The sequence below is a fragment of the Triturus cristatus genome, chromosome 3_1, assembly GCF_964204655.1.
Source record: "Triturus cristatus chromosome 3_1, aTriCri1.1, whole genome shotgun sequence".
Lineage (NCBI taxonomy): Eukaryota > Metazoa > Chordata > Amphibia > Caudata > Salamandridae > Triturus > Triturus cristatus.
In genome coordinates, this window is record NC_140583.1 from 847,457,953 (window position 1) to 847,481,692 (window position 23,740).

Here is a 23,740-nt window from a genome sequence, read left to right on the forward strand (position 1 = left end):
CTTGTCTCCCTTCACCTTACAACATGTGCCTCTCCTTAAACCTTTGAACTGTCATCTCTTGCATCTTTGGGTTGTGAAATATTCAAGTTTCATGTATTCGGAAACCCTAACCATAAACTGAGAGACAGGTCAAGTCTTTCAGATCAAAATACTGTTGTAAAAACTAAACCACAAATGCAATATCTTCTTTCTTTAATGCTTTATCAAGGTATTCGTTAGGTGGCATCAAATGTGAATTAGCTGATGTATTTTTGAGGGTGATCGCAAAGAGTTAGTGATCACGAACTGCCTACGGGAATCCTGTATTTTGCTGAGAGAATTGCTAGTCAGATCCTGTCATGATCACATTAGTCCATTATTTCATGTGAGAGAGGATTGGTGATCTTTATATTTTATGATCAGTGAATGGTAAACTACAGTGATCTCTATCACTATAGTGATACCGAATAGTACATTTTGAATTCAACATAAGTGTTCACTGATAGGGATGTATAAATTATAATTTTTTATCGATTCCCTTAAGAGGTCTAGTACCTCTGATAAACAGCATTCATTTATGGTCACCCTGACTTAATAGGACAACCTCTGCTTATTTTGTTTTCTATAGTAAACACTGTTTATCACCTTTTTTATGCTAGTGACCTGAGCGGTATCTGTTTATAGTAATTAGTTGATTTGTGTCTCTCTTTTTAATGTCTACTGCCGGAGTTCAAGCCAGGAGCCCAGTAACCTATCTACATTTTATAGCACAGTCCAAATAGTGGGATTTACCAACGATTAAGCTTTAAACTTCTTATAGGACTTAAAATAGTTTACCATTGAAGAGTACATTTTAGTTCGTTATATTTTAAGACTGTAGATTTGCGATCTGCACTGTAGGATGTGTTGTAATGAGTAATTTAACCTCACCAAACATAGAAATGGTGAAATTGTATTGCAGATTACCTCCGAGTTATATGATCTGAATTTGGTTTGATTTTTCTCTGTGATTTGGGAGCTCCTTTTTGGATTCAGGGTTCTTTATTTTGTTTGGAAGGGGTGCTGTATTCCTTGTAACTTTCTGAATTGTTCAGGAGATCTTTTCTCTTCCAAGTAGTTGGAGTTTAAAATGTACATTTCAAATTTTTGTTAACAAATATAAAAATAATATGAAAGGTTTGTGAATAAGGTGAACAGATGCAGTATTTGCAAAATATAAGACTCAGTACTTTGTCCTTACCGCTCTATACTGTGTGTATTGTGATGCTTAAACAGCTCTTTCCTTACCTCTAGAATGAAGTCACACTGCTAAGAAATGAAGTTGCACAGCTAAAACAGCTTCTTCTGGCTCATAAGGATTGCCCGGTAACAGCCATGCAGAAGAAAAGTGGCTATCATAGTGAGTAATCTTCAGTTTCCAAAGAGCTTTAATCCTTTAAAGACACCTTGACTAAGACACCTTGACTTATTTTTCAAGAAAAAATGCAATCCATGTCTCATTTCCTTGGAGAATTTCATAATTTCAGTACACATAAGGCAGAGCAAGAGAAAGTTTCCGCTTGCACAGAATAGATTTCTAAAGGTGTCATTTTTATGTGTATGTGCTGAAAGGGTTGCAGACACCATTTGCATCTCTTTAGCGGTCTCTTTACAAAAATTGATTCCCCTAGTGATCCTCTCGAAAAAACACATTAAAGAGAAGTCATCTTCTTCCTCGTGGAAAGAGTCCTGCTCCTTGAACTTTTGGAAACTCAGTGGTGCCTTTTCTTGATGCTGTTTTCTTCCTCATTGTGGGAGCCTATTTCGTTCTGAGAAAGTTGAAGCCAGAGTTTAAAACTATGCTGCCAACCATTCTTCGGACAAGGCCTTTTGACAGGTCATGTTGGATATTTTCGGACCCTACTCGCATAAGTCATAAGCTAGGCATGTGTCAGTTGGATACATTACTATCATAGTTTTCCTTTCAAAATACTTCCTTACCACATCACGTAGTATGAGCCTCTGATGTGGACATTAAATGAGGAACTACAGGGTTGCTTACGATAAAAAGAAAGTTTCACATTTACCTGTTTTTTTTTCTTCATTTCTTCCCCTCTTTACCAATATTCCACCTGAAGACTTCCTTTCTCTCATACCACATTCAGAAATTAGGGTGTTCAGTGCCCTTGACCACACATTTAGTACCATATGCAGCTGTGTCTTCCAAGCATTACTTTAGAATTGTAAAGACATGTGGAAGTGGCCTAGCAATTGCAGCTGGATTCCCACAAATTCTGATGGATAGTTCTTTCTGCAGATATTCTTATTATGAATATTTTCCAGGCTTCAGACTGGATCCTGTTTTTTTCCCCTTGATCAATAGCTATCCAGCGCCACCTGGATGTGATGACATCAAACTACAATTAGTGTCGCTGTGCTGACATCAGTTTCTGTTTATCTGCACCTCATTGACCCAGTTCCACGTCTCTTCTGTTGTCTTATTACTGAACTCCATCAGCAGATTTGATAGGAATTAAGGTAAATGTCATATTTTAAGGTTTCAGAGTTTGAACTCTGTCCACACAACATATTCATGTGGTAACTGTGATCAGACCACAATCCCTTGACTCTTGTTTGTCCAGGGAGCAAGAGGTCAAATTATTTAATTTTTGGCTCGGACTGGTAATGCTAATCCAAAGCAGTTCCTCTCCCCTCAAGTTCCTTCACAAGGAGTAACTCCCCAAGGAATTCTCCCACCCCCAAAAACACATAGAAAGGAGAAGTCTTGTTCCTTAGTGAAACAGTACAACTCCCAAGACCCTTCAGAGCTTCTGCAGTGCTTTTCCCCGATGCTGTCTCTTCCTCATCATCAGAGCCAATTCCAGTTTTGAAAAAGAAGAAGCTGGAGCTTCTGACCACTTCCACTAACCCTTCTTAGGCTCAGGAGACCCTTCAACAGGCCATCTCACCTCATTAATATCCTTAAGGAAAGTCCTAAATCAAACAAACGAATCCGCAAGGGCTACTTTCCTTTTCCTCTCTTATTCCCCAGACCACCATTGTTCTGCAAGGAAGTGTTTTCAAATGCACCTCCCGATTTTGGACACAGCGTGTTTTGTCCTGTTGGACAAAGGTGACATAAATGGTGGTGCCATTGGAGAATAGGGGCACATGAATTTAACCATTTACTTTTTTATCCTCTTTCAACAGAACAAGCTCAAAATACTGTCTCTGAGCCAATTGCTCCTGGACCTCAAAGCGAGAGTTCGGATGGTGCCTCTTGATCACCAGGAGACACATTTCCATCTGCAGATTAGATCTGCTCAAATGTGTCATATGTGTTCACTGTGATTCAAAGTGGGTCTTAGCACTACCAATTTGTGATACCGCCATTTGGTCTAACGCTGCTCAGCATGTTTTTGTCAAAGTACTAGCCATGGGGGTGGCTCCCCTCAGCAAGCCAGCTGTTTTTCGGTACTTGAAAGACTTTCTGGGGAAGTTCCCTGCACTGTTCATGAACCACGTTCTGTTTACCATGGCCATTCTGCATGACCTGGGTTTCTGCATCAGTGTCCAGAAATCCCACCTCATCCCTAAATGCTGACCCTCATAGGTGCCATCTTGGACACAAACTGCATTAGGGCTTTTCCTCTTCATCGGAGGATTGTAAGTATTCAATATACAAATCTATTTTTTCTGAAACAGGCTATTATCCTGGAGTTTTGCAAATCCTCCGCCTTCTAAGCTTGACGGACTCGTGCATCCTGTTGGTGCCAGATGGCATATGAGGCTCTTCAGTGGTGGCCGAGGCAACAGTGCCTCTAGGATCTGGGCAGTGTCACAGTGTGGGTGCAGATATTCTTCACTGTGCCCACGACCTCCATTGTTTGAAGTACCCCTCTAACAGTGGGTCATTTCTTCAGATGTTCGCAGCTTCAGGTCACTGTTGTTAAAGGCACCTCTTTGTTGGGGCATATGACATTTGGTCTGCGTCAGAGCAACAGGTATACATCAGTGTGCCGGTGTTGCAGGCAATATTTTCTGCCCTTCAAGGTTATCAACATGCTCAAGAAGGTGTAGGTTCCTGGAGCCTGTTTCTTGGAGGTACACTCTTGCCCCGATTATGAATCTGGTGGTCCACGGATTGCGGCGGTGGCGGTCTCACAACTGCCCGATTATGAGTCAGGCGGTGGGACTACCACAGCCCCGCCGCAACCTCCATGGAACCGCTGTTCCCTGGCGGTGTTGCGGCAGTCAGGAGGCCGCAATATAGTAGACGGGACCGCCGTAGTCCTGCCAAGCATATTACGAGTTTTTTCTCCCCTGGTGGTGTCATGGAGGTTCCTCCTCCATAAACACCAAGGTGGAAGGGAAACAGAGGGCCCCTGCAGGGACCCCTGTGCCATCTCTGCATGGAGATGCTCACAGGGGGAAACACCATCTGCCCTTCTGTGTGCATGCGCCCTAGTTCCTGCAGGGCTTGGACTTTTTAGTCCATGCCGTGCAGGAATTGTTTTGGCATTCCCATTGCAGTGCCTGTTTTTAGAAGCTCTGCCTTGGGTACGCCAAAAACTATCCTGCCAGACAGGAGAAAACTCCTAATCTGGCAGGAGGTCTGACCACAGCTTTGGCGGTGTGGCGACGGTGCGGCCTGGCACTCTGTGTGAGAGGATGGCGAAAATTAATGTTGGTTCTAAGGATGTTCCATAAAAGGTAAATTACATGTATTCTAAGGATAGAACTCGATGTCTTTCAGTCAAATACTTTTAGCTTCTACTGCTGAGAAATGGCAGTTGAAGAAAGCTTATTTTACCTCAGAAGACTAGCCGGATTCGTGTATTCAGTGTCATAATTTTACCCGAGGTATTTATTTTCATAGATGTTATTTCCTGTAGATGTATGTATGTGCTTTTGCAATGTTTATAAAGGTGTAATTTATTTGGCATAGCATCCAAAATTTTGTAAATTCCCTGTAAGAAAACAATGAATTAAAGGATGAGTTATCGTTCATTCAAGCTGGACATTCTAGCATAAAACAAAATATAAGTCTTTTGGAAGACTACTGTATGTTGTCTCTGTATGGTTAATTATGTTTTCTTTACTCTTTTCCATTATTTGTGCAGTGCATTGTTAGAAGCAGCTGCTACTGGAGAATAAATGGCCAATTTTGTCCACAATACGCAACTTTCTTACAAATAACAAAGCGGGAAAAGCTTTAGGCAACATTTATAATATATAGCTCACAGCCTTCGTTTTTATGATTTAATGATATTTCAGGATGTTTGTAAATGTGAAGATAGTTTCTGCCATATGCAGCCACTTCATTTCAATTTGCCAGTGTCAGTAATTCAGGAGACGCAGGAAACATTTCGCGTTGCATGCAAACCATTCCTCAGGTACTTGTGATAAAACCTAATGGCCGCCATCTTTACTTGCTGTCGTCGTAAGCAATTTCATCAGAATGAGCAATATATTTTATTTCAAATGTTCGGGGTTTCAACAATTCACTGTCCTACATATATATATTTATTTCTAAAGCTGTTTTTGTCTTGTTTGAGTCTATAAATCTCAGCTCTTTGTTAAGCAGTCGTTTTGACATTGTCAAAAATCGCTTCTCAGACTAAAGCACCACGTCAGGGATATGTTTGGCATTTATATTAACAAAGACAGCGTACAGGGGCAAGGGTGTTCTGGTTGTCGTCTGACAGAAGACCATAATGTGGTTTAGAGACTACGTCGGGCTCCCATTACTTATAGTTTAATAAACAGCGCTCTATAGTCAACAAACCGAATCCTTTTATATTGCAATACATATATAACTAATTGTAGTGTCCTCCCCATTACATTTTTAGATACATCGTGATCAAAGGGTGCTAATCATACTGAAATGGTCCTGCGTTTCCCGTTCTAATCGTATACTTTAATTGATGGTTTCATTTGGAGGCAACTATTTCAAAACATTTTCAGGCATCTTGAGAAGAATAATAATCAATGTTTTCGTTCTTAATTTTTTAACACAACAGTATTATTCCTCTTTCAATGTGCATTTTTCTTAGTACTGTTGCTGTTTTGCTCAGCGCATTCGTTAATTAATTTTCTTTCAACTGCATGCACACAGTTTACTGAAATACAATTTCCTTCAGTTTGCACTCTAATTCCTCGACTGTTGTTACAAATTCTTCATCTGTCATTTTGTTTTATACCATTCGGTGCAATATGATATCCAGACCCTCATTATGTATTTAAGGAAGTTAACCCTTGTTGTTTCCTCGACTCCGAATGATTATTACTTGGTTGGGGTGACAGTACTTTTGGGGGTGGGGAAATAAAAAGGCTTGCACGTTTTTCGGGAATAACATTAGTGTTTCGGCACCGATTCTGCACGTTTTCTCCCGGTGTTTTACTTGGAGATTTTGATTGCTTTCAGTAGCTGAAATCTTCAATTTATATTTGATAATTCCATCTGCCATATCGTGACTACTGGGGGCAATTAATAAGTCCCTAATGTCCGGAGGTAGTGCCTATAGAGGTTTCAAATCAAGCTTTTTATTTTTTAAGATTTGTTTTTTAGTTTAACCTTTTCTTTTTTGTTCCGTACTTTAATCTGGAATTGCTAAATAGAGTTACAGTAGAGAGAACTACACATACATTATTGTACACTAATTGGCACAAGCCAAAACATGATAATGTACAGGTACAATATTTAGAGAGCTGTTCATTGGTAGATCAATTGTTCAAGAGTCACGAGAGAGGATCTTTGTACATCCACTCAAATTATTATTTTTATTATAAGTAAGACATGTATAACATTCAGCTACCCACACAGGGTTTCCCGGCGCTTTAAGAAACAGGTAAGGGTATATCTATCACAAGCTGACTCAGAACAACCAGGTCTTTAACTGTTTCCGAAAGGTAGTAAGCAAAGAGCAGCTTCTTAAATATTCTGGAAGGGCATTCCAAAGCTTGTGGCCCTGGTAAGCAAAGGGCCAACCTCCCAGGCAAGTACGCTTAACTCTGGGAGTGAAACACAGGGAAAGGTCACTCGAGCATAGTGGACAGGCCGGCTGATACGATCTCACCAATTCCTGAAAATACCGAGGGCTGACACCTGAGCTTGCTCTGGGTACAAAGCACAGGGCATTGAATTGGATGCGTTTCTCAACCTTAAGCCAGTGTATCTCTGGGAGAAGTAAAGAAGACGAGGCATTCTTGGGAAGCCTGTAGAGTAATCTGGCTGCCAAATTCTGCACCACTTGTAACCTTCTTATGGGGCTTTTTCGGTTCCCAAATAAAGAACATTGCCATAATGAAGTCTAGATAGAATAAAGGTCTGGATGACTGTCCTTTGGACTGAGAATAGAAGTATCTAAAGGATTTTGTGCAGTGTTTCAGGCCCGCAAAACAGCGGCCACCCTCACAACCTGAGGCTTCATGGACAGCTTTTTACCCAACAAAAAGCTGAGGTTCTTCACCTTGGGTGCAGGAGCTGGAAGAGCACCCAAGATTACTGGCCAGTTATGTGAGCCCCAAAGGGATCAGTGTTTAGCTAGCACCAGCTCTCAAGCATACCCCATTCGATCAAAAAATGAAATTCGATCAAAAAATAAAAAAGAACTCGCTGCCCTTGAGCTCACATGCATTTAGAGATCCCCAGGTGCAGCGTCGGCTGAAGAGGAGGATTGGACCATTTCGAAATAACGTATGGCTAGCACTCTGCTCCCCACACTTAGATTCAGCATCATGTGCCAGCTGGCTGCTCCCAACAAAACAAAATTACTTTTAAGTGGCACACTTTCATATTTGTGAATGGAATTGGGAATTAGTACAAATGGCTTGGACACATGTAATGTTAAGTAGCTTCTTTGAAATTGCAGTAAATTGTTCTTTTAGGATTTACTTTGGTAAGCCTTTTCTGTTGGGTCTGTTGTTGTAAAAGCTGCACCTGAAGATTATAAACATATATATTATGCATATTTCTTGATTTTGCCACTCTCCAGCAGTAAATCAGATGAAATCCCAAAACTCACTGCAAGTCAAACAATTTAAAACAATTATGCAACTAGCTAAGGTAAAGAGTCTTGGATTTCTGAAGTGAGAAAGTAATGGAAAACCAAACAAAATCCCAAACCTAACGCCAAAGGAACCAAATTCCTAAGACCATAAGAAACAGAGAGACAGTTAAATATTGCGGAATGCAGTAAAAGCGGAATAAAGGTCACCATCCATGGGAACACTTGAAAGTAGAGGTGGGGAGCAACTGAAAGCTCGAGCCAGGATCAAGCTTGATGTCCGGCCCTGCTTCAACTCAAAGTCCTCTTAGAACCACGAGCCCAAAATAAGCTGAGCTTTCACTGGAGACAATGTGGCATAGTGGCTACAACTGCCGACCATGTAACATGGGGAACCAGGTTTGAATACTATTTTGGCTCAGCATCCTATGAATGCTGGCAAATCTACCTGTGCTGAAAAACAAAATGTGTAAACTAAAGTCTGTGTTTGTTGTGAAGTGCTGTTATGTCCTTGGGCAAAGTTTGCAATGCGTAAAACTGACAGAAATAAAATGTGGATTGTGCCTGTCCTTATACTCTCATCTCATCCTCCAGTAATTTAGGACAAAACATTAACCTTTGATGTCAGAGATACCCATTTAGTGGCTTAATTGCACAGTGAAACTGGAAAACCCCAGATCAATTCAGGATTTCCTGTTTGACCAAATTGTGTGGTTCTAGGTAAATATTGTATTTCACTGAGCATCCCTTTTGTTCATTATAACATATGAGAGCACCTTCAAATATGTGAGTTAACCACATGTGCTGTACAAAAACATCTCTTGTGTTTAATTTAATAGCCTATAATAGTGCTCCAGCTATAATACAAATCTATGCCACATATAGGGTGCACATTACCCCTGACTTGCTTCTTAGTTCACTAATGGTTTGCTAATAAGGGCAGGAGAAGGAATCTTTCTCAGTTCATGTTTAAAACTCTTTTAATAAATACTTCTTAATTTGATGCACTAAGGTGAAAATCTTTCAAGTGCTAAATAAATACACTTTTAAAAAAATTTGAAGACACCTTGTCATATCCCTGCATGATGTTTTTTGCTTGATTTGCATGCTGAATATGTTTGAGGCTTGGATAGTGTAAAGGCTTTTAGACCCAGAGCTGACCCTTGGCTTGGCTCTCCCTGTAAATCTTTTGGCTCGCCGATCTCTACTTGTAAGAAACCATCAGGAGAGTGGCCAACAAGAACTGGTGTTAAGTTTGCAAACAAAAAAAGTATGGCTACGTTGAACTGGCTTAGAAAATTAGTTTGCATAGAAATGATCAAGGGTGGCCAAACCTTGGGTGAAGGGCAACATGTGTTCTTATTTGCAGGAAACTGAAATCCCCAGTTAAATATTTATCTCCGGCACTGACAAAACTGATGAACAGTTCTACACCATAATTTCTTTGAATGGGATGTTTTTCAAGGTATCATGCAGAACTCTTTTGTACTATTTGGAAATTCAAGAATGTGTAATCCTTTTGTGAACTCCTCGACTGTAATTGCCTGGCTGCCAAGAGAGATGACCGCTATGTTCTTGAAAACAAGCAATCCTTTCTCATACAAAGTGTCAAGAAAAAGATTTGCAGAATTCTCGAATTCAGCAGGGCTATAATTCTCCATTAAAAGAGACAAATATTTAGGAATAATGGTCTGCAAAAACAGCATCATTAAAATATACAAAAGAGAGTTTAAATTGTATATCATTAAGAAAAACTACGGATACTTGGATAGAAGACTTAAATAAAAAATGTTGTGGTGAAGTTCCCTTGTGAACACTAATAAACCTTATTTTTAAGTTGTTTAAGATGTGCATTGCATGTCTATGTGTGTTTAGACAGTGACTCTAGTATGGTTGATTTACTCTTTAAATGGGAAAGGCACTTTATAGTTTTATTGATAACTTGGAGCTGTTTTATGAATCTAAATGAAGTTTGGAAAAGGCTTGGCACATTCAAATCAGGTGCTTTGTTTAACGCACATTGGTCGGGGCGTCAAAGTCCTTTTAGATAATCCAAAAGCAGCATTCAGTGTTTTACTCCGGTAGAGATTGTTAGCGCAATTTCATTTACATATCATAAACATATTTCAGAGACATTATAAATATATTTTCAATTGAACTTTAAAAGCAACAACAGAAAATATGAATATTTAATAAATATATATCAGTAGGTGGATGTAAATTTGGAAATAGAAGACACAAGTGGTAGTTTACTTTTTCAGTTCACACAGAATTGTCAAGAGCAATTAAAAGAAAGGCACATTCAAAAGAAGTCAAGATAGTCCCTATGTTTTCTAAAGCAGTCAGTTAGACTTGAGACCGTGAAATTTGATTAGTTAGAGGGTTGATTTAGTAAGACCAAGAGCAAAACATTAGAGATGGCGGTTGGAGTACTGAATAAACAGTGACAATTAACTGGGAAACAGCATATCACCACTGGCTAAGTTGCTAATTTATCTGACTACTAACTTGCTAATTTATCTGACTACTATTGTGGCAGATACTAAGGATAAAGTGGCACCCCAAACATTCCAGCAGCGATCCCACCAAGCATATTGTGGCCTCAAGACCGCTGCGCCACCGCCAGGGATCACTGATCCCTGGCTGGCGGTTGAGAGGGTGCAATGACGGAAGACTGCCCCGCGCATCTGGCGTTCCGTGGACCGCCAGACTCATGACCAAACCATTACTCTTCTTACTTCAGTCTAATAAACATTGATGAAAGTTCACACATTGAAGGGGGCAGATTTACTTTTCCAACTTAAGTCTAGCTAACCGTGATGATAGTGTATGCATTGGAAGGGGTCAGATTTACTATCCTAACTCCAGTCTAACAAACATTGGGGCAAGTGCACACATTGGGGGTGTCAAACTTACTATTCTAAATTCAGGCTAAAAAACGTTGGATAAAGTCCATACATTGGAGGACAGAGGTCAGATTTACTTGTCTAACAAACAATGGGGGAAGTGCATACCTTTGGGAAGGTGGAGTTTGATTTACTATTCTAACTCCAATCTACCAATCACTTGTGAAAGCACATGTAAGCGGGTGGATTATATTTGCTACACCCAAATAATATAATTCCCCCATTAAAAAAAAATAGGAAACAAATTGAATACATTTATTTTGGGGAAAAATAAAGTGATTCTTTAAAATACTGTGAATCAATAAAAAAATACAAATACATGAAATGATATTATTAAAATAAACAGTATACCTCCAATTTATCCATAAAATACTCATGCACATTAAAAAGAATTGTCATGAAGAGAATATTACATTAATAAAAAAATAAAACACAATAAAATCCACAAAATATTGCACATTCTATTAAAAATAACAGAATTTAACAGTACATACAAAATAAGTATTATTTAAAAAAACTGACAAATACAATTAATTACTTACAATTTAATAATTACCATAAGTAGTGCTACCCAATAAATTCTACGAGTAAACTCTAAAACCCAAACTTAAAATGCAATACTTAAATACACAAGTTAATAAACAATTGTAAAAATAAATGACAATACAAATATGTTAATCAACAAATTTTAAAATAAATATTATATTTAACCAATAAAGGAAATAAGCTCACACAAACTCCACATCCCAAGCTTAAAATGTAATATACAAAAACAAAATGAAATAATTAAATACTAATGATGATTTATAAAACAATGAACACATTTATAAATGAGCATGAATTAATATATAATTAATAAATCACTCTACCCACCTAACACCCCAATAAATCCAACAGCATGAAATCAAAATGTAATACATATTTGAAAATAGCAGACCTTTAAAAATGTAAAACAAATTAACACATTAATTAATATATTCTTAGAATAAGCGTTACCCAAAAATACAAATAACAAGAATATTTTTTTTAAAGTAATTTTACAATCACATATAAAACAAAAACATAAAACTATACAATACAACACCAAAATAGAATATGGCATTTAAGTTAATGATATTTTAAACTTCGATATAATAAGAACACGTCGGTTCAAACCCAATATACTTACTTTATGCGACATAAACAATAACTGATAGGCGATGACCAGAGATCCCCTTAACAGGGGTGTGGGAAATGAAGGTTGTACTCTTTATTCTTTTTCGTATCGTGAACACCGCTATACTGCAGTTTTTCATAATCATTCAGTCACTATAATCTAAACGGGAGAGGGATGGGTGTTCTATGGTGTCCACAGACTTGCAGTACGCATATTTTCATGTACTCATTCTGTAGTCCCTTTGATGTTTCCTTCAGTTAGTTATTGAAAAGGGAACACTTTCTGTTCACTGTCCTGTCCTTTATCCTCACCTGAGCTCCTTGGGCATTTCGAAAAGTGATGGTCGTGGATTATCTTTGCTGGTCAGAAGTGAATATATTACGGTACTGCGATGACAGGCTGTTGAAGGCAGGCGTGTAACAATCATTCATGGACCTCCATCTAGCTCATGTCTTCCGTAGGGTTCTCCATTAGCGAGCCAAAATGCCACCTTTGATCAGTGCAGATGATTCTCTTTATAAGGGGCTGCTCTAGACTCTGTAGCATTGAAAGCTTTACCTCTACCGCATGAGTCTGAGACATCCAGTATATGATCACAGTGTTTCGGATTTGGCCCTGGCTTTGTGTATCCTACTGATGCCTCAAGCAGGTCTATTGGCATATGCATGCTTTGCAGTGGAATCTCCACCTTCAATGGGCACAGCACTAGTGGTGTCTCTCATCCGTGTGTCAGACAAGGTTGCTCGAGACCTTCAATGACAGGAAGTATTCCAAACTGTTCACTCTACCCCATCCAGAGCTTAGAGTGGTTATGGATGCATCGGTTCGGGCTGTAGAGGCCCCCCCTGGATAAAATAGTAGATATAAGGCCTCTGTTCTCCGCAGGAGAAGAGGCACCTCATTAATCTCCTGGATCTGCATGCCGTCCAGATGGTTCTTGAGGCCTTTCTGCCTTCCATCAAGGGCTGCCCTATGCAAGTTCTGATGCACAGCAAACCTGCCCTATGGTTCTCTAACACAGAGGTTGGTGGGGGTCCAATGTGCTGTGCTGGATTGTGCTGGATGGACCTTCAGTGAATTTCCTTGCCTGTCAGCCATCTAGTAGGGTTTGTGAATGCCAGAGTGGCTGAGCTCAGCAGACACCATCTTGCTGACCACAAGTCAAGAGGGGGGGCGTGCCTTCATGCGGTACAGGTCGCAAATTGATTTCTCTCCTCTAAAAAGCTATGAAATAGGATTCTACCTCCCCGGTCCCGCCATCCCGGGCTGCCTGGGAGAAGGATCTCGCTGTCCAGCTGGAAGAGAAACAATGGGCACGCATAGGCTCCCTCACACGCACAGTTTCCTGTAGTGCCAGGTTTAAGTTAACGCACTTTAACTTCTTGCATCGCACCTACCTAACCCCGGTATCCCTGAAACGCATCTCGTGTGACAGGGGAGATAGATGCCCTAGATGTACCACCGAGCCAACTGGCTTTTTACACTTGGTATGGGATTGTCCAATGGTCAGGCAGTTTTGGGTGGGAGTAGTGGGAAGGATTGTTGCGGCCACAGCCCTTCAGATGACGCTTGAACCCTTGAATTGTTTGCTTGCATTAGTCTGGAAGCCCAAGAAAAAGAAACTCCCATACAAGCTCCTACAATTAATGCTGGTGCTCGCTAGGCGCAGGGTAGCTATAACTTGGATGGGGCAGTGGGCCCCAGAAGTGCCCATCTGGCTTAAAGATGTACGTGAATGGTCCCTGGCCGAGGAGGTCCACATGAAACTCACCCGAAGGGACGAGAAGCTGCAAGAAGACCTAATAATTTGGCGGGACATGTGTACCTCTGGGCTGGCAGAGGGGGAGCCTTCCTCGCAGGATACAACTGAAAGCGAGGAGAGTGGGTTAGATATAGACAGTGGGCCTACTCCCAACGAGGAGTGAGAGGACCGACCCCGGTAATATCCACATTGAAAGTCAGTGACATGCCCGGGCTACTTCCTCACTGTAATATGCTTGCGAATGATTTTATTTCCCCATTGTACCTTCCTCCCCCGATGCTACCTTTTGTGCTATGTGCCATTAATAATGTCAACAATATGCCTACATACGCTGTTTTGATGCCAATTTGTATTTCGTATTTGCAAAATGTAAACTGAAATATAAAGTTTAAAAAAAAAAGAGGGGGGCGTGCCTTTGATATGTTTTTGCCACCTCTGAGAATACTTATTGTCAAGCTTTTTTATCTCTATAGTTCTAGTGTTTTCTCTGATATGTTTTCTGCCTTCCTCCCTCTACCGTTGCTTCCATGAGTTCATAAGAAGTTCAGGAGGATCTGGGCTCAACTCATCCTGATTGTTCCGGATTGTGCTCAGAGGGTCTAGTTCTCCATGTCTGAGCATCTGTCCCCTTCTCTGATTACTTCTTCAGAAGGACCTACTATCCCAACAACAGGGCAGGGTTCTACACGCAAATCTCCATAACCTATAGCTCCATATGTGGAAATTGAGGGAGTAGTGGATGTCATCTTGGCTGCTTACTGTCCATCCGCAAAGTCTACCTATTCTGGACTTTGAGCAACGTTTGTGACCTGGTAAGAGACCATCAGCACGATCCATTGCAAGAGAAACTTTCTGATGTACTTCATTTGTCCTGTCTTTTTCCTCGCTAGGCCTTGCCAAGGCTTTTTATCGGTCCGATCAGCCCTTTGTTTAAATCACCAGTTATGGTTCGTTCTCTATATAAAAGTGTTCCATGGGGGGCGTGGTCTCGCCGCGGACGATGTGAGACGCGCATTGTCGAGGCTCCGGGCCGCCGCCGATGTAAACAGCCTTTACAGCAGGGCAGCGGCTGTGGAGACGATCTAGCTGGGGGGGACCGGCTGGCCACTGTGTTCGGGCAGCTGCCTGGCGACTTGGAGGTTCCTGGCTCGAGCAGAGGCGAGACGACGCGGCGTTTGAGACGAGGCACCGGCGGGAGAGAGCGCGACCGCCATCTTGGATGCCCTGACTCGCCGCGCTGCGGTGTGACTGCGCCTAGCTGCCCCGGGAAGAGAGACACCGGAGAAGCAACGCGGACGGGTGGCGGAGCGGCGACAGCACCGAGGCGGGCCAGCCCCTTGACCACGCGGGCCCGACAGCAGGAGAGACCGGGCTTTGAGGGTGGCGACGGCCGCGGCCGCCATCTTGTGGTCCGCGTCTGGCCCTGGCCCGTAGCCCCGGCTGCACGACTGGCGGTGCCGCAGCGGAGGTGGGCCACACTGAGGCATCGACTTGGAGCGGATCGCGGAGGCTGGTCTGGGAGCACCCGGCGACACGCATCGCGCCTCGCTGCACACGTAGAGCTGCTGCTGTGTGGCGGCGCTGCATGCCCTGCTGACTGTGCCCTGTGTACCCGGGGACCCTGGTTTGGACCTGCCGGGCCCGGGCCGGCGTAGCGTGCCTCTGGCTGGCGAGGAGACTGTGCCTGGGGGCGCCAGCCGATCGCGGAGTGCGGAAGCGGAGAGCCACCGGGAAGCCACGTGTGGTGCAGCGGACGACCCCTACAGCGCCCAGATCTGGTAGGCCGGGACCTCCCGGAGGAGCTGTGAGACTGTTGGGGTCCGGATCAGCGGCGGGGGCCCGAAGGCGACGGCGAACGACGCGGGGTGTGTGGGACGGCCTGGTGAGGAGATCACACGCGGTGGCCTGGCGGGCGCGGGTGGCGCTGGGGGCTGCGAGATGCCGGCTGCCACCTCGAGAGACTGAGTGGGGGAGGCTCGACCCACGCGGTGACTGGACGAGGGAGGCGATTGAAAGAGAGACGCACTCGGGGCGCGTCTGGCCCCAGTGAACTGTTGCCTGTCTCCCCCTTCTTACATCCCCAGACCAGGAGGTGGTAGACTGGCGCTGGGTGGAGTGCGGTCCGTTCCCGCGCCTTGGCCTAGGAACTTGCCGGTGACCTGCATTGCGGGCGTGACGGCCATTCCTCAAGCTACGAGTCGCGTCTGGAGTTGCATTGCGGCCCTCGACGGGCGGAGAAGCTGGCCGCCATCTGGAGGGCTGGGAGCGCCCCACGGAGTGGACGGCGCGGTGGGAGACCCCCGGCGAGCACCGGCGGATGTAGAGAGGAGCCCCCGAGGCTGGTTGGTGGTGACTCTTGGGCCCTGGATTGGCGTGGGGCCCAGCCCGGAAGATCCCTGCGGGTGCCCTTAACTGTGGAGAGTGGGCCTGTCCCTCCGTACCCTACTACGGCCCTCGCTTGTGGAGACTGTTGAGGGTTCTGGGCCCCGGAGCGCATTCGCGCGCTTTTGCCCCACCGGTCCGACCCCTGGAGACCGATCAGCGCTGGGCGTGAGTCCTCGGAGAGCCGGGGGAAGCACCGAACGACGACGTTGCCCGCTGCGGAGAGTGTTCCTCAGGGGGTACTTGCAGCCTCCCTGAATACCGCCGAGGCCGGACCTGACCCGGGGGCCGTCTTGAGGTGTGGTGGGCTCCCCAGCCGGGCCTGAGGCCGGTGGTGACTGCGTGGACCTTGGGGGGGAACGACCCAGCATTGTCCCTGACATGACCCGCACGAAAGCAGCGAAGGGGCCCCCGGCGGACTCTAAAGACACCTCAGTAATAGACCTGTGGGGCAAGTCGGGCGCCATGCCGTTGGGAGCGGGCACATCCGCTGAGCCGGTCACCCAGTCCTTCATGGCGCTGTTTATGCAGGAGCTCAAGGCAGAGATTGGGTCGCTTCGCACTGAGGTGCAGGCCTGCGTTAAAGACCTTCGAAAAGATGTGGGGGACCTGGATGGCAGAGTGGATGACATGGAGAAGACCCTGGATGCTCGCACAGAGGATCAGGAACGCCTGTGGCAGCGGTTGGCGACCCTAGAGGAACAACACGTCGAGCTCCAGATCAAACAGGAGGACTTGGAAAATAGGGGGCGCCGGAACAACATCCGCATTAGGGGTGTCCCATCTGGGGCGGAGGGCACGGACATCATGACCTTTGTGGCGGAGTTGCTCCACGACATCCGCGGAGACGACGATGCCTCGCCGCCGGCGCTGGATCGAGCGCACAGGGTCTCGGGACCAGCAGGACGGCCTGGACTTCTTCCGGACATCCTGACGCGGGTCCACTTCTTTGTTGAGAAGGAGGCGATTCTCAAAGCTGCCAGAGATAAGCCCACGATTCATTACAAAGGCATGTCCATTCAGCTGTTTCAGGACCTGGCTCCTACGACTCTCAGGCGCCGCAGGGACTTCAGGCCCATCACGGACAAGTTGAGGGAGCTTAATATTCGCTACCAGTGGGGACATCCCTTCGCCATCATGTTCCAATGGGAATCCAAGCGCCGGGTGTTGCGCTCCTATCGGGAGGCGGCCCAACTGCTCCAAATTCCGGACTCTCCGCCGGCTAGCCCCATGCGGCGACCTGTTGTCCACAGATCTCTGCTGAAGCCACAGTGGTCCACCGTGCGACGATCTCGACGCCTTTCTTCTCCGGATGGCAGCAGGGCGTCCCGGGATAAGCAGGACATTATCCAGCACATCAAGTCCCTGGAAGGGGGCCCGTCGCTGTCAAGCTCACAAGCATCTCCCCTCAAGTGAGGCCCCATAGTGGGACCGCTCCAAGTTGGAACCGGTCTTTGGTGTTGAGCGGACCTTCTGCCGGATCCGACTATAGCCCACCAAGACGATCTTGCTCGCCTGCTCCTGGCGACGTGGCTGGCTGCGAGCTTTTGCCTGTTGCTGGAACTTCATCTTTCCTGAGGAGGCGGCGGCCCGGAGCGGGCCTTTCCGATTTCGTTTCCCGGTCTGGCGATGACGAACCCCCACGCCTATCCATGGGAGAGTGACATCTCCGGGACAGCTTGTGCCGTAGTGCCTGGCTACTCCCTGGACTGGAATAGGACATGTTGGCCATGTTGGCCGTCTATGTGTTTTTATGGTTTGTTCTGTTTCCTTTGGCCCTATCCCTTCCCCTTTCCTCCCTTCCCCTGGGTACCCCTTAGGCGGGGGGGCCAGGCTAGCGCCTGGTTGATAGGAGACTGTGCTGCTTCCCTTATGGCTTTGGAGCTATGACGTCGGATCCTTGCTGGAAAATTCTCTCCCTTAACGTAAAGGGGCTTAACTCACCCAACAAGCGCCGCCAAATATGGCGGTATCTACTGCTCCAGAACCCTGACATAATTCTTCTCCAGGAGACCCACCTCCTTAGGGCAGATGTCACCCGCATGGCTCACCCCCGCTTTCCTCGGCAGTTCTGGGCCTCGGCCACCACCAAGACGGCGGGGGTAGCTATCCTCTGCAGGGCCGGGATTTCCCCGGGCGCTGCCAAAGGGGTTAGGGATGGCGAAGGCCGTTTCTTGCAGGTTGAGGTCAAGAGGGGCCATCGCGCGCTTACCCTATGCAATTTCTATGCTCCTAATCAGGGTCAAGATGCCTTTCTGCGCAGGCTGATCAGGGAACACCTTGAGCTGGTGAGCACGGACCTCGTAGTGGGTGGTGATTTTAACCTGGTGTGGGATGCGGAGCTCGATCGCTGTGGAGGGGCTTTCCACGGGGTGGGGGCCATGTCTGCGGCGGTCAAAGACGCCCTTGGGGCTTTAACCCTGGTTGATGTCTGGCGATACCTCTCGTCGGGTCGGCGCGATTACACGTACTATTCACATGCACATCGCTCCTACTCTCGTATAGACATGTTGCTGGTCTCACACGCCCTGTTAGGGGATGTGGCTGCGGCGGCGCACTCTACCATCTCCATATCTGATCATGCCCACGTGGAACTGTGTCTACGCGAACACCGCACGGGTCCTCCGCGCTCCTTTAGGTGGCGGTTTCCTGATCACGTCCTCCGGGACCCGGTGGACAAGGAGGAAATACAGGCGGCTATCCTGGCGTATTTTGAGGCGAACGATCTCCCGGGGACCCCTCTTCCCCTCCTGTGGGATGCGTTCAAGGCTACCATACGGGGTACTCTCACTGCCATCGCTGCTGCAAGGGCGCGGGAGGCGCTGCTCTATGAGACCAAGCTTACGCGGGAGGTCCAGACGCTGGAAAAAATGGACCAAGAACGGCCGCTGGCGGCACATAAAAGACGCCTGGCGATCCTTCGCGGCCAACTCCGGGCGCATCGGACGAACAAGGCGGAGCGGGCCCTGCTGTCGCTTAAGCAGCGATACTACGCCGGGGGAGATAAGGTGGGCACGGTCTTGGCACGACGCCTGCGTACACGGGCAGCGAAGGCCCATGTGGCGAAGCTGCGGAGGGCGAACGGGTCGTGGGCTGTCACAGAATTGGACAAGTTGCAGGAGTTTCAGGACTTCTACGCGACCTTGTACACCGCCGACCCACCGAGGGCGGATTTGATCTCTTCTACCATGGGCGCCTGTGTTTGGGATCCGTTGAATGCGAGCCAGTCAGAGCTTCTGGAAGCTCCCATCACCTCAGCGGAAATGGCTGGCGCTTTGGGTGATCTTCCGCTGGGAAAGGCACCGGGCCCGGATGGGCTGCCGGTGACCTTCTATCGCGCCTTTTGGCCGCAATTACAGCCGTATCTTCTCAGGCTCTTTAACTCATTTTACGAGCGGACGGGGCCCTCACTGGACATGGCAATGGCCGAAATAGCCCTTACACCGTAGCCCGGGAAGGACCATACCCTTTGCTCCTCCTATCGGCCCATTGCCCTGCTCAATACGGATCTTAAACTGTACACTAAGCTTCTGGCCAAGAGGATTAGCGCTCACATGCCCAACCTCATTGAGCCGGACCAGGTGGGGTTTATCCAGCACCGGCAAGGGGCTGACAATGTGCGTCGAGTGGCGCACATAGTGGGGAAGGCCCAGCATTGGGGGATACCTGCCTGCCTGCTCTCGCTTGACGCCGAAAAAGCGTTCGACCGTGTGGACTGGTCGTTCCTGCGGGCGGTTTTGCAGAAGGTGGGCCTGGGCCCGAAGATGGTGGCGCGCATCATGGCCCCCTATATTTCGCCGGTGGCTCGAGTGCGCGTGAATGGCCAGCTCACGCAGGCCTTCCCTATTTGCAGGGGCACACGGCAGGGCTGCCCCCTGTCGCCCCTGCTGTTTGCGCTGTTCATAGAACCTCTTGCAATCCTGGTGCGACGGGCTCCCGACGTCCGGGGTATATCGCTTCGAGGGGTGGAACATAAGATTGCTCTATTCGCAGATGACCTTCTCCTCACTTTATCTGACCCGTCGCGTTCGTTGCCAGCATTACATCGGCTACTCCAAGACTTTGAGCGCACTTCCGGGCTTAAAATCAACCATACGAAATCTTGGGCCCTCAATATCTCGATCCCGGCCGAGGAGCTGCATTCGCTCCAAGCGGCTGTCCCGTATCAATGGGCGGCTGAGTCCGTGCGCTATCTGGGCCTCAATTTGACCCCAGATTTGGCCACTTGGACGCAGGCTAATTGGCAGGAATATAAGCTTTCGGTCCAGCAGGACCTGCGCGGGTGGAAGGCCCTACCGCTTTCCTGGCTCGGGCGACTTAATACGATAAAGATGTCGATTTTGCCAAAGATCCTCTACCTCTTCCAGACGCTACCGATTCCGGAACATCAGATACAGGGACTGCAACGCGAATTGGTGGCCTTTGTCTGGGGCGGGAAGAAGCCGCGCCTCTCTAATAAGCTCTTGATGCTTCCCCGCGATAGGGGTGGCCTTGCCTGCCCGAACCTTCTCGAGTATTACTGGGCGTCACATCTCCGGTATGTCCTGGAATGAGGGGCATGGGAGAGCGAAAAGGTGTGGTTCCACATGGACCGGGCTGTCACTTGCCGTCCATTGTGGGATCATGCCTGGCTCCCCCGGGAGGCGCGTCATCGTAGCGCTTATATGGCCATACCCACTAAGACGGTCCTGGAGATCTGGGATAGGGTGTCAGTTCGCCGGGGGCTTACCACCTTCCCGTCCCCCCACACCCCGATTGCGCGGAACCCGCAGTTCCCCCCGGCGTGTCGTCCGCCCTACTTTGCGAATTGGACGGAAACTGGATGTCGCACAATTGGGAATCTCTTCGCGGGCGGTAGTCTAAAATCCTTTGCCCAATGCCAGCTAGAATTCGGGCTGAAGGACAGCGACAAGTTCCAGTATATCCAGCTTCAGCACTGGATCCAGGGCTTCTCCTTGACTCGGGCAGCCACGCGACCCTTCACCCCGTTCGAACAGCTCGCTCGTACGTTTGGGGCATATAAGGGACTGATTTCCCGCATCTATGGGGTGTTTCAGCGGTCGCAGCGTTCGGACCCCCACCCTTACCAAATGCGTTGGCAGACTGTTCCCGGCTCAGGTGTTACTCCCTCTCAGTGGGGCAGGCTCTGGAGAGACATCCCGAAAATTTTACGCAGCATTCCTCAGCAGGAGTCGGCCTACAAGGTGATGACTCAATGGTACTACACCCCTGCCCGGCTTCAGAAAATGTTCCCCACGACATCCCCCCTATGTTGGCGCTGCACGCAGGCACTGGGTGACTTTATCCATATTTGGTGGACATGCCCCCTCCTGGCTATCTTTTGGAAGGAAGTCTTAAGCCATATCAAACGGGTTCTGGGATACCCCCTACCTGCGGACCCGTTGGTGGTGGTACTGGGCCTCAGACCAGCGAACATACGAGCCATGACGGGTCGTGATCGGAGCCTGAGCCTCCACATGCTAAGTGCTGCCAAACAGACGGTGGCCCTCTATTGGAAAAAGGCAGAGACGCCCTCCATAAACGTATGGTTCACTCGCTTGTGGCATGTGGTGGCGATGGAGCTGCTCACGGCACGTCTTCAGTTCCACGACACTCACTTCGAGAAACTCTGGAGGCCTTTGGTGGACCACCTAGGGCGCCTGGAACATGCTCGATTGCAACCACCACGACTTCGAGCCCTGCGGCTCTTCGACGATGCGCTGTGTCCTGCGGACCCAGGGGGTTTCTGGGGGTCGCTGAATGATAGGTGATCTGGGTTAGCCCCTAACATCCCCCGAGCGGGGGGAGGCCCCTACCTTTGAAATGCTGGGCCCTCCCAGCCTCCATGGGCTGAGGATAGTGGTGATGACATCCGAGCCCTGATGGACAATGGAGAAACAGCGGCCCTCATCCTCCTAGACCTCTCTGCGGCATTCGACACGGTCTGCCACCGCACCCTAGTACGGCGCCTCAGCAACATCGGAATCCAGGACAAGGCGCTGGACTGGATCATCTCCTTCCTCGACGGAAGAACACAGAGAGTCCGCCTACCACCGTACAAGTCAGAGGCCTCCGAAGTCACCTGCGGCGTCCCTCAAGGATCATCTCTGAGCCCCACCCTCTTCAACGTCTACATGAGCCCCCTCGCGGCCATCGTACGCAAACACAACCTCAGCATAATCTCCTACGCCGACGACACCCAACTGATCCTCTCCCTGACCAACGACCCCGCCGCCGCCAGATCCAACCTGCACGAAGGGATGAAAGAGGTAGCCGAGTGGATGACGACCAGCCGCCTGAAACTGAACTCGGACAAGACGGAGGTCCTCATCCTGGGCTCCTCACCCTCCGCCTGGGACGACTCCTGGTGGCCTCCCGCCCTGGGCACCGCACCCAAACCGACAGACCATGCACGCAACCTGGGCTTCCTCCTGGACTCCTCCCTCTCCATGACCAGGCAAGTCAACAACGTCTCCTCGGCGTGCTTCAACATCCTACGCATGCTACGGAAGATCTTCTGGTGGATCCCCACCGAGACCAGGAAGACCGTCACCCAGGCCCTCGTCACCAGCCGACTGGACTACGGCAACGCCCTCTACGCCGGTACCACCGCCAAGCTCCAGAAGAGACTCCAGCGGATCCAGAACGCCTCAGCCAGACTCATCCTCGACATCCCACGAACCAGCCACATCTCCGGACATCTGAGAGACCTTCACTGGCTCCCCGTCAACAAAAGAATCACCTTCCGCCTCCTCACCCACGCACACAAAGCCCTACACGACCAAGGCCCGAGCTACCTCAACAGCCGAGTCAACTTCCACGCTCCCAAACGCCACCTCCGATCAGCCAACCACGCCCTCGCCGCCGTCCCCCGCATCCGAAGAGCGACTACAGGAGGAAGGTCCTTCTCCTACCTGGCCGCCAAGACCTGGAACTCCCTCCCGACCGACCTGCGCCTGACCCAAGACCACCTCTCCTTCAGGAAGAAGCTGAAGACCCGGCTGTTCGAGCAGTAGCGGCACCCCCCCCCTCCCCCCCCCCCCCCCCCCAGCGCCTTGAGACCCTACGGGTATGTAGCGCGCTTTACAAGTGTCACTGATTGATTGATTGATTGATGACGCTCCTTCCCCCCCCGTCGACCCCCCTCGCCCTACCCCCGTCCCCCTCTTCCCGTTCCTTTTCCCATCCTCCTACTTCTTTTTCTTTTCCTCTTCTCTTTTACGTTATTTAATCCCCTTTTCTATCATTATTGTTATTATCTTTTCAGTTGGTCTCCAACTTAGGGACTGTTCTGAAGGGTTCGCACGCGGCGATATAGAGGTATGGCTGGGGCGCCTGGCTGCGCGTCCTTCCATTGCCATGATCAGCCTGGCGAGGATGGAGTTAGTCTTTGCTGTGGATGTCCTTGCTGGGTGATTGGGGAGGCATGAGTGCGGGGTGGGGTGTCTCTCCGGGGGCGGTCCTCGGGAGTGGGGGCACCTGAGGGGACATGCTGCCTGGCCCGGTTGTGCGCGGCTGAGACTGGGACGACATGGCACTAGGCGTAGTTTTGGTGGCAGTATGCCAC

General features: G+C 48.1%; 1 protein-coding gene across 2 annotated transcripts in view; it reads left to right on the top strand.

The window, feature by feature from the left end:
- The window catches only part of ATF2 (activating transcription factor 2), a 443,302-nt gene that overhangs the window by 337,880 nt on the left and 81,682 nt on the right, over window positions 1-23,740 (top strand). For both annotated transcript variants that reach the window (XM_085645248.1, XM_085645249.1), the window contains exon 12: window positions 1,273-1,378. In XM_085645248.1, coding sequence (XP_085501374.1) covers window positions 1,273-1,378 — 106 coding nt within the window. The remainder of the gene's footprint in view (window positions 1-1,272; window positions 1,379-23,740) is intronic.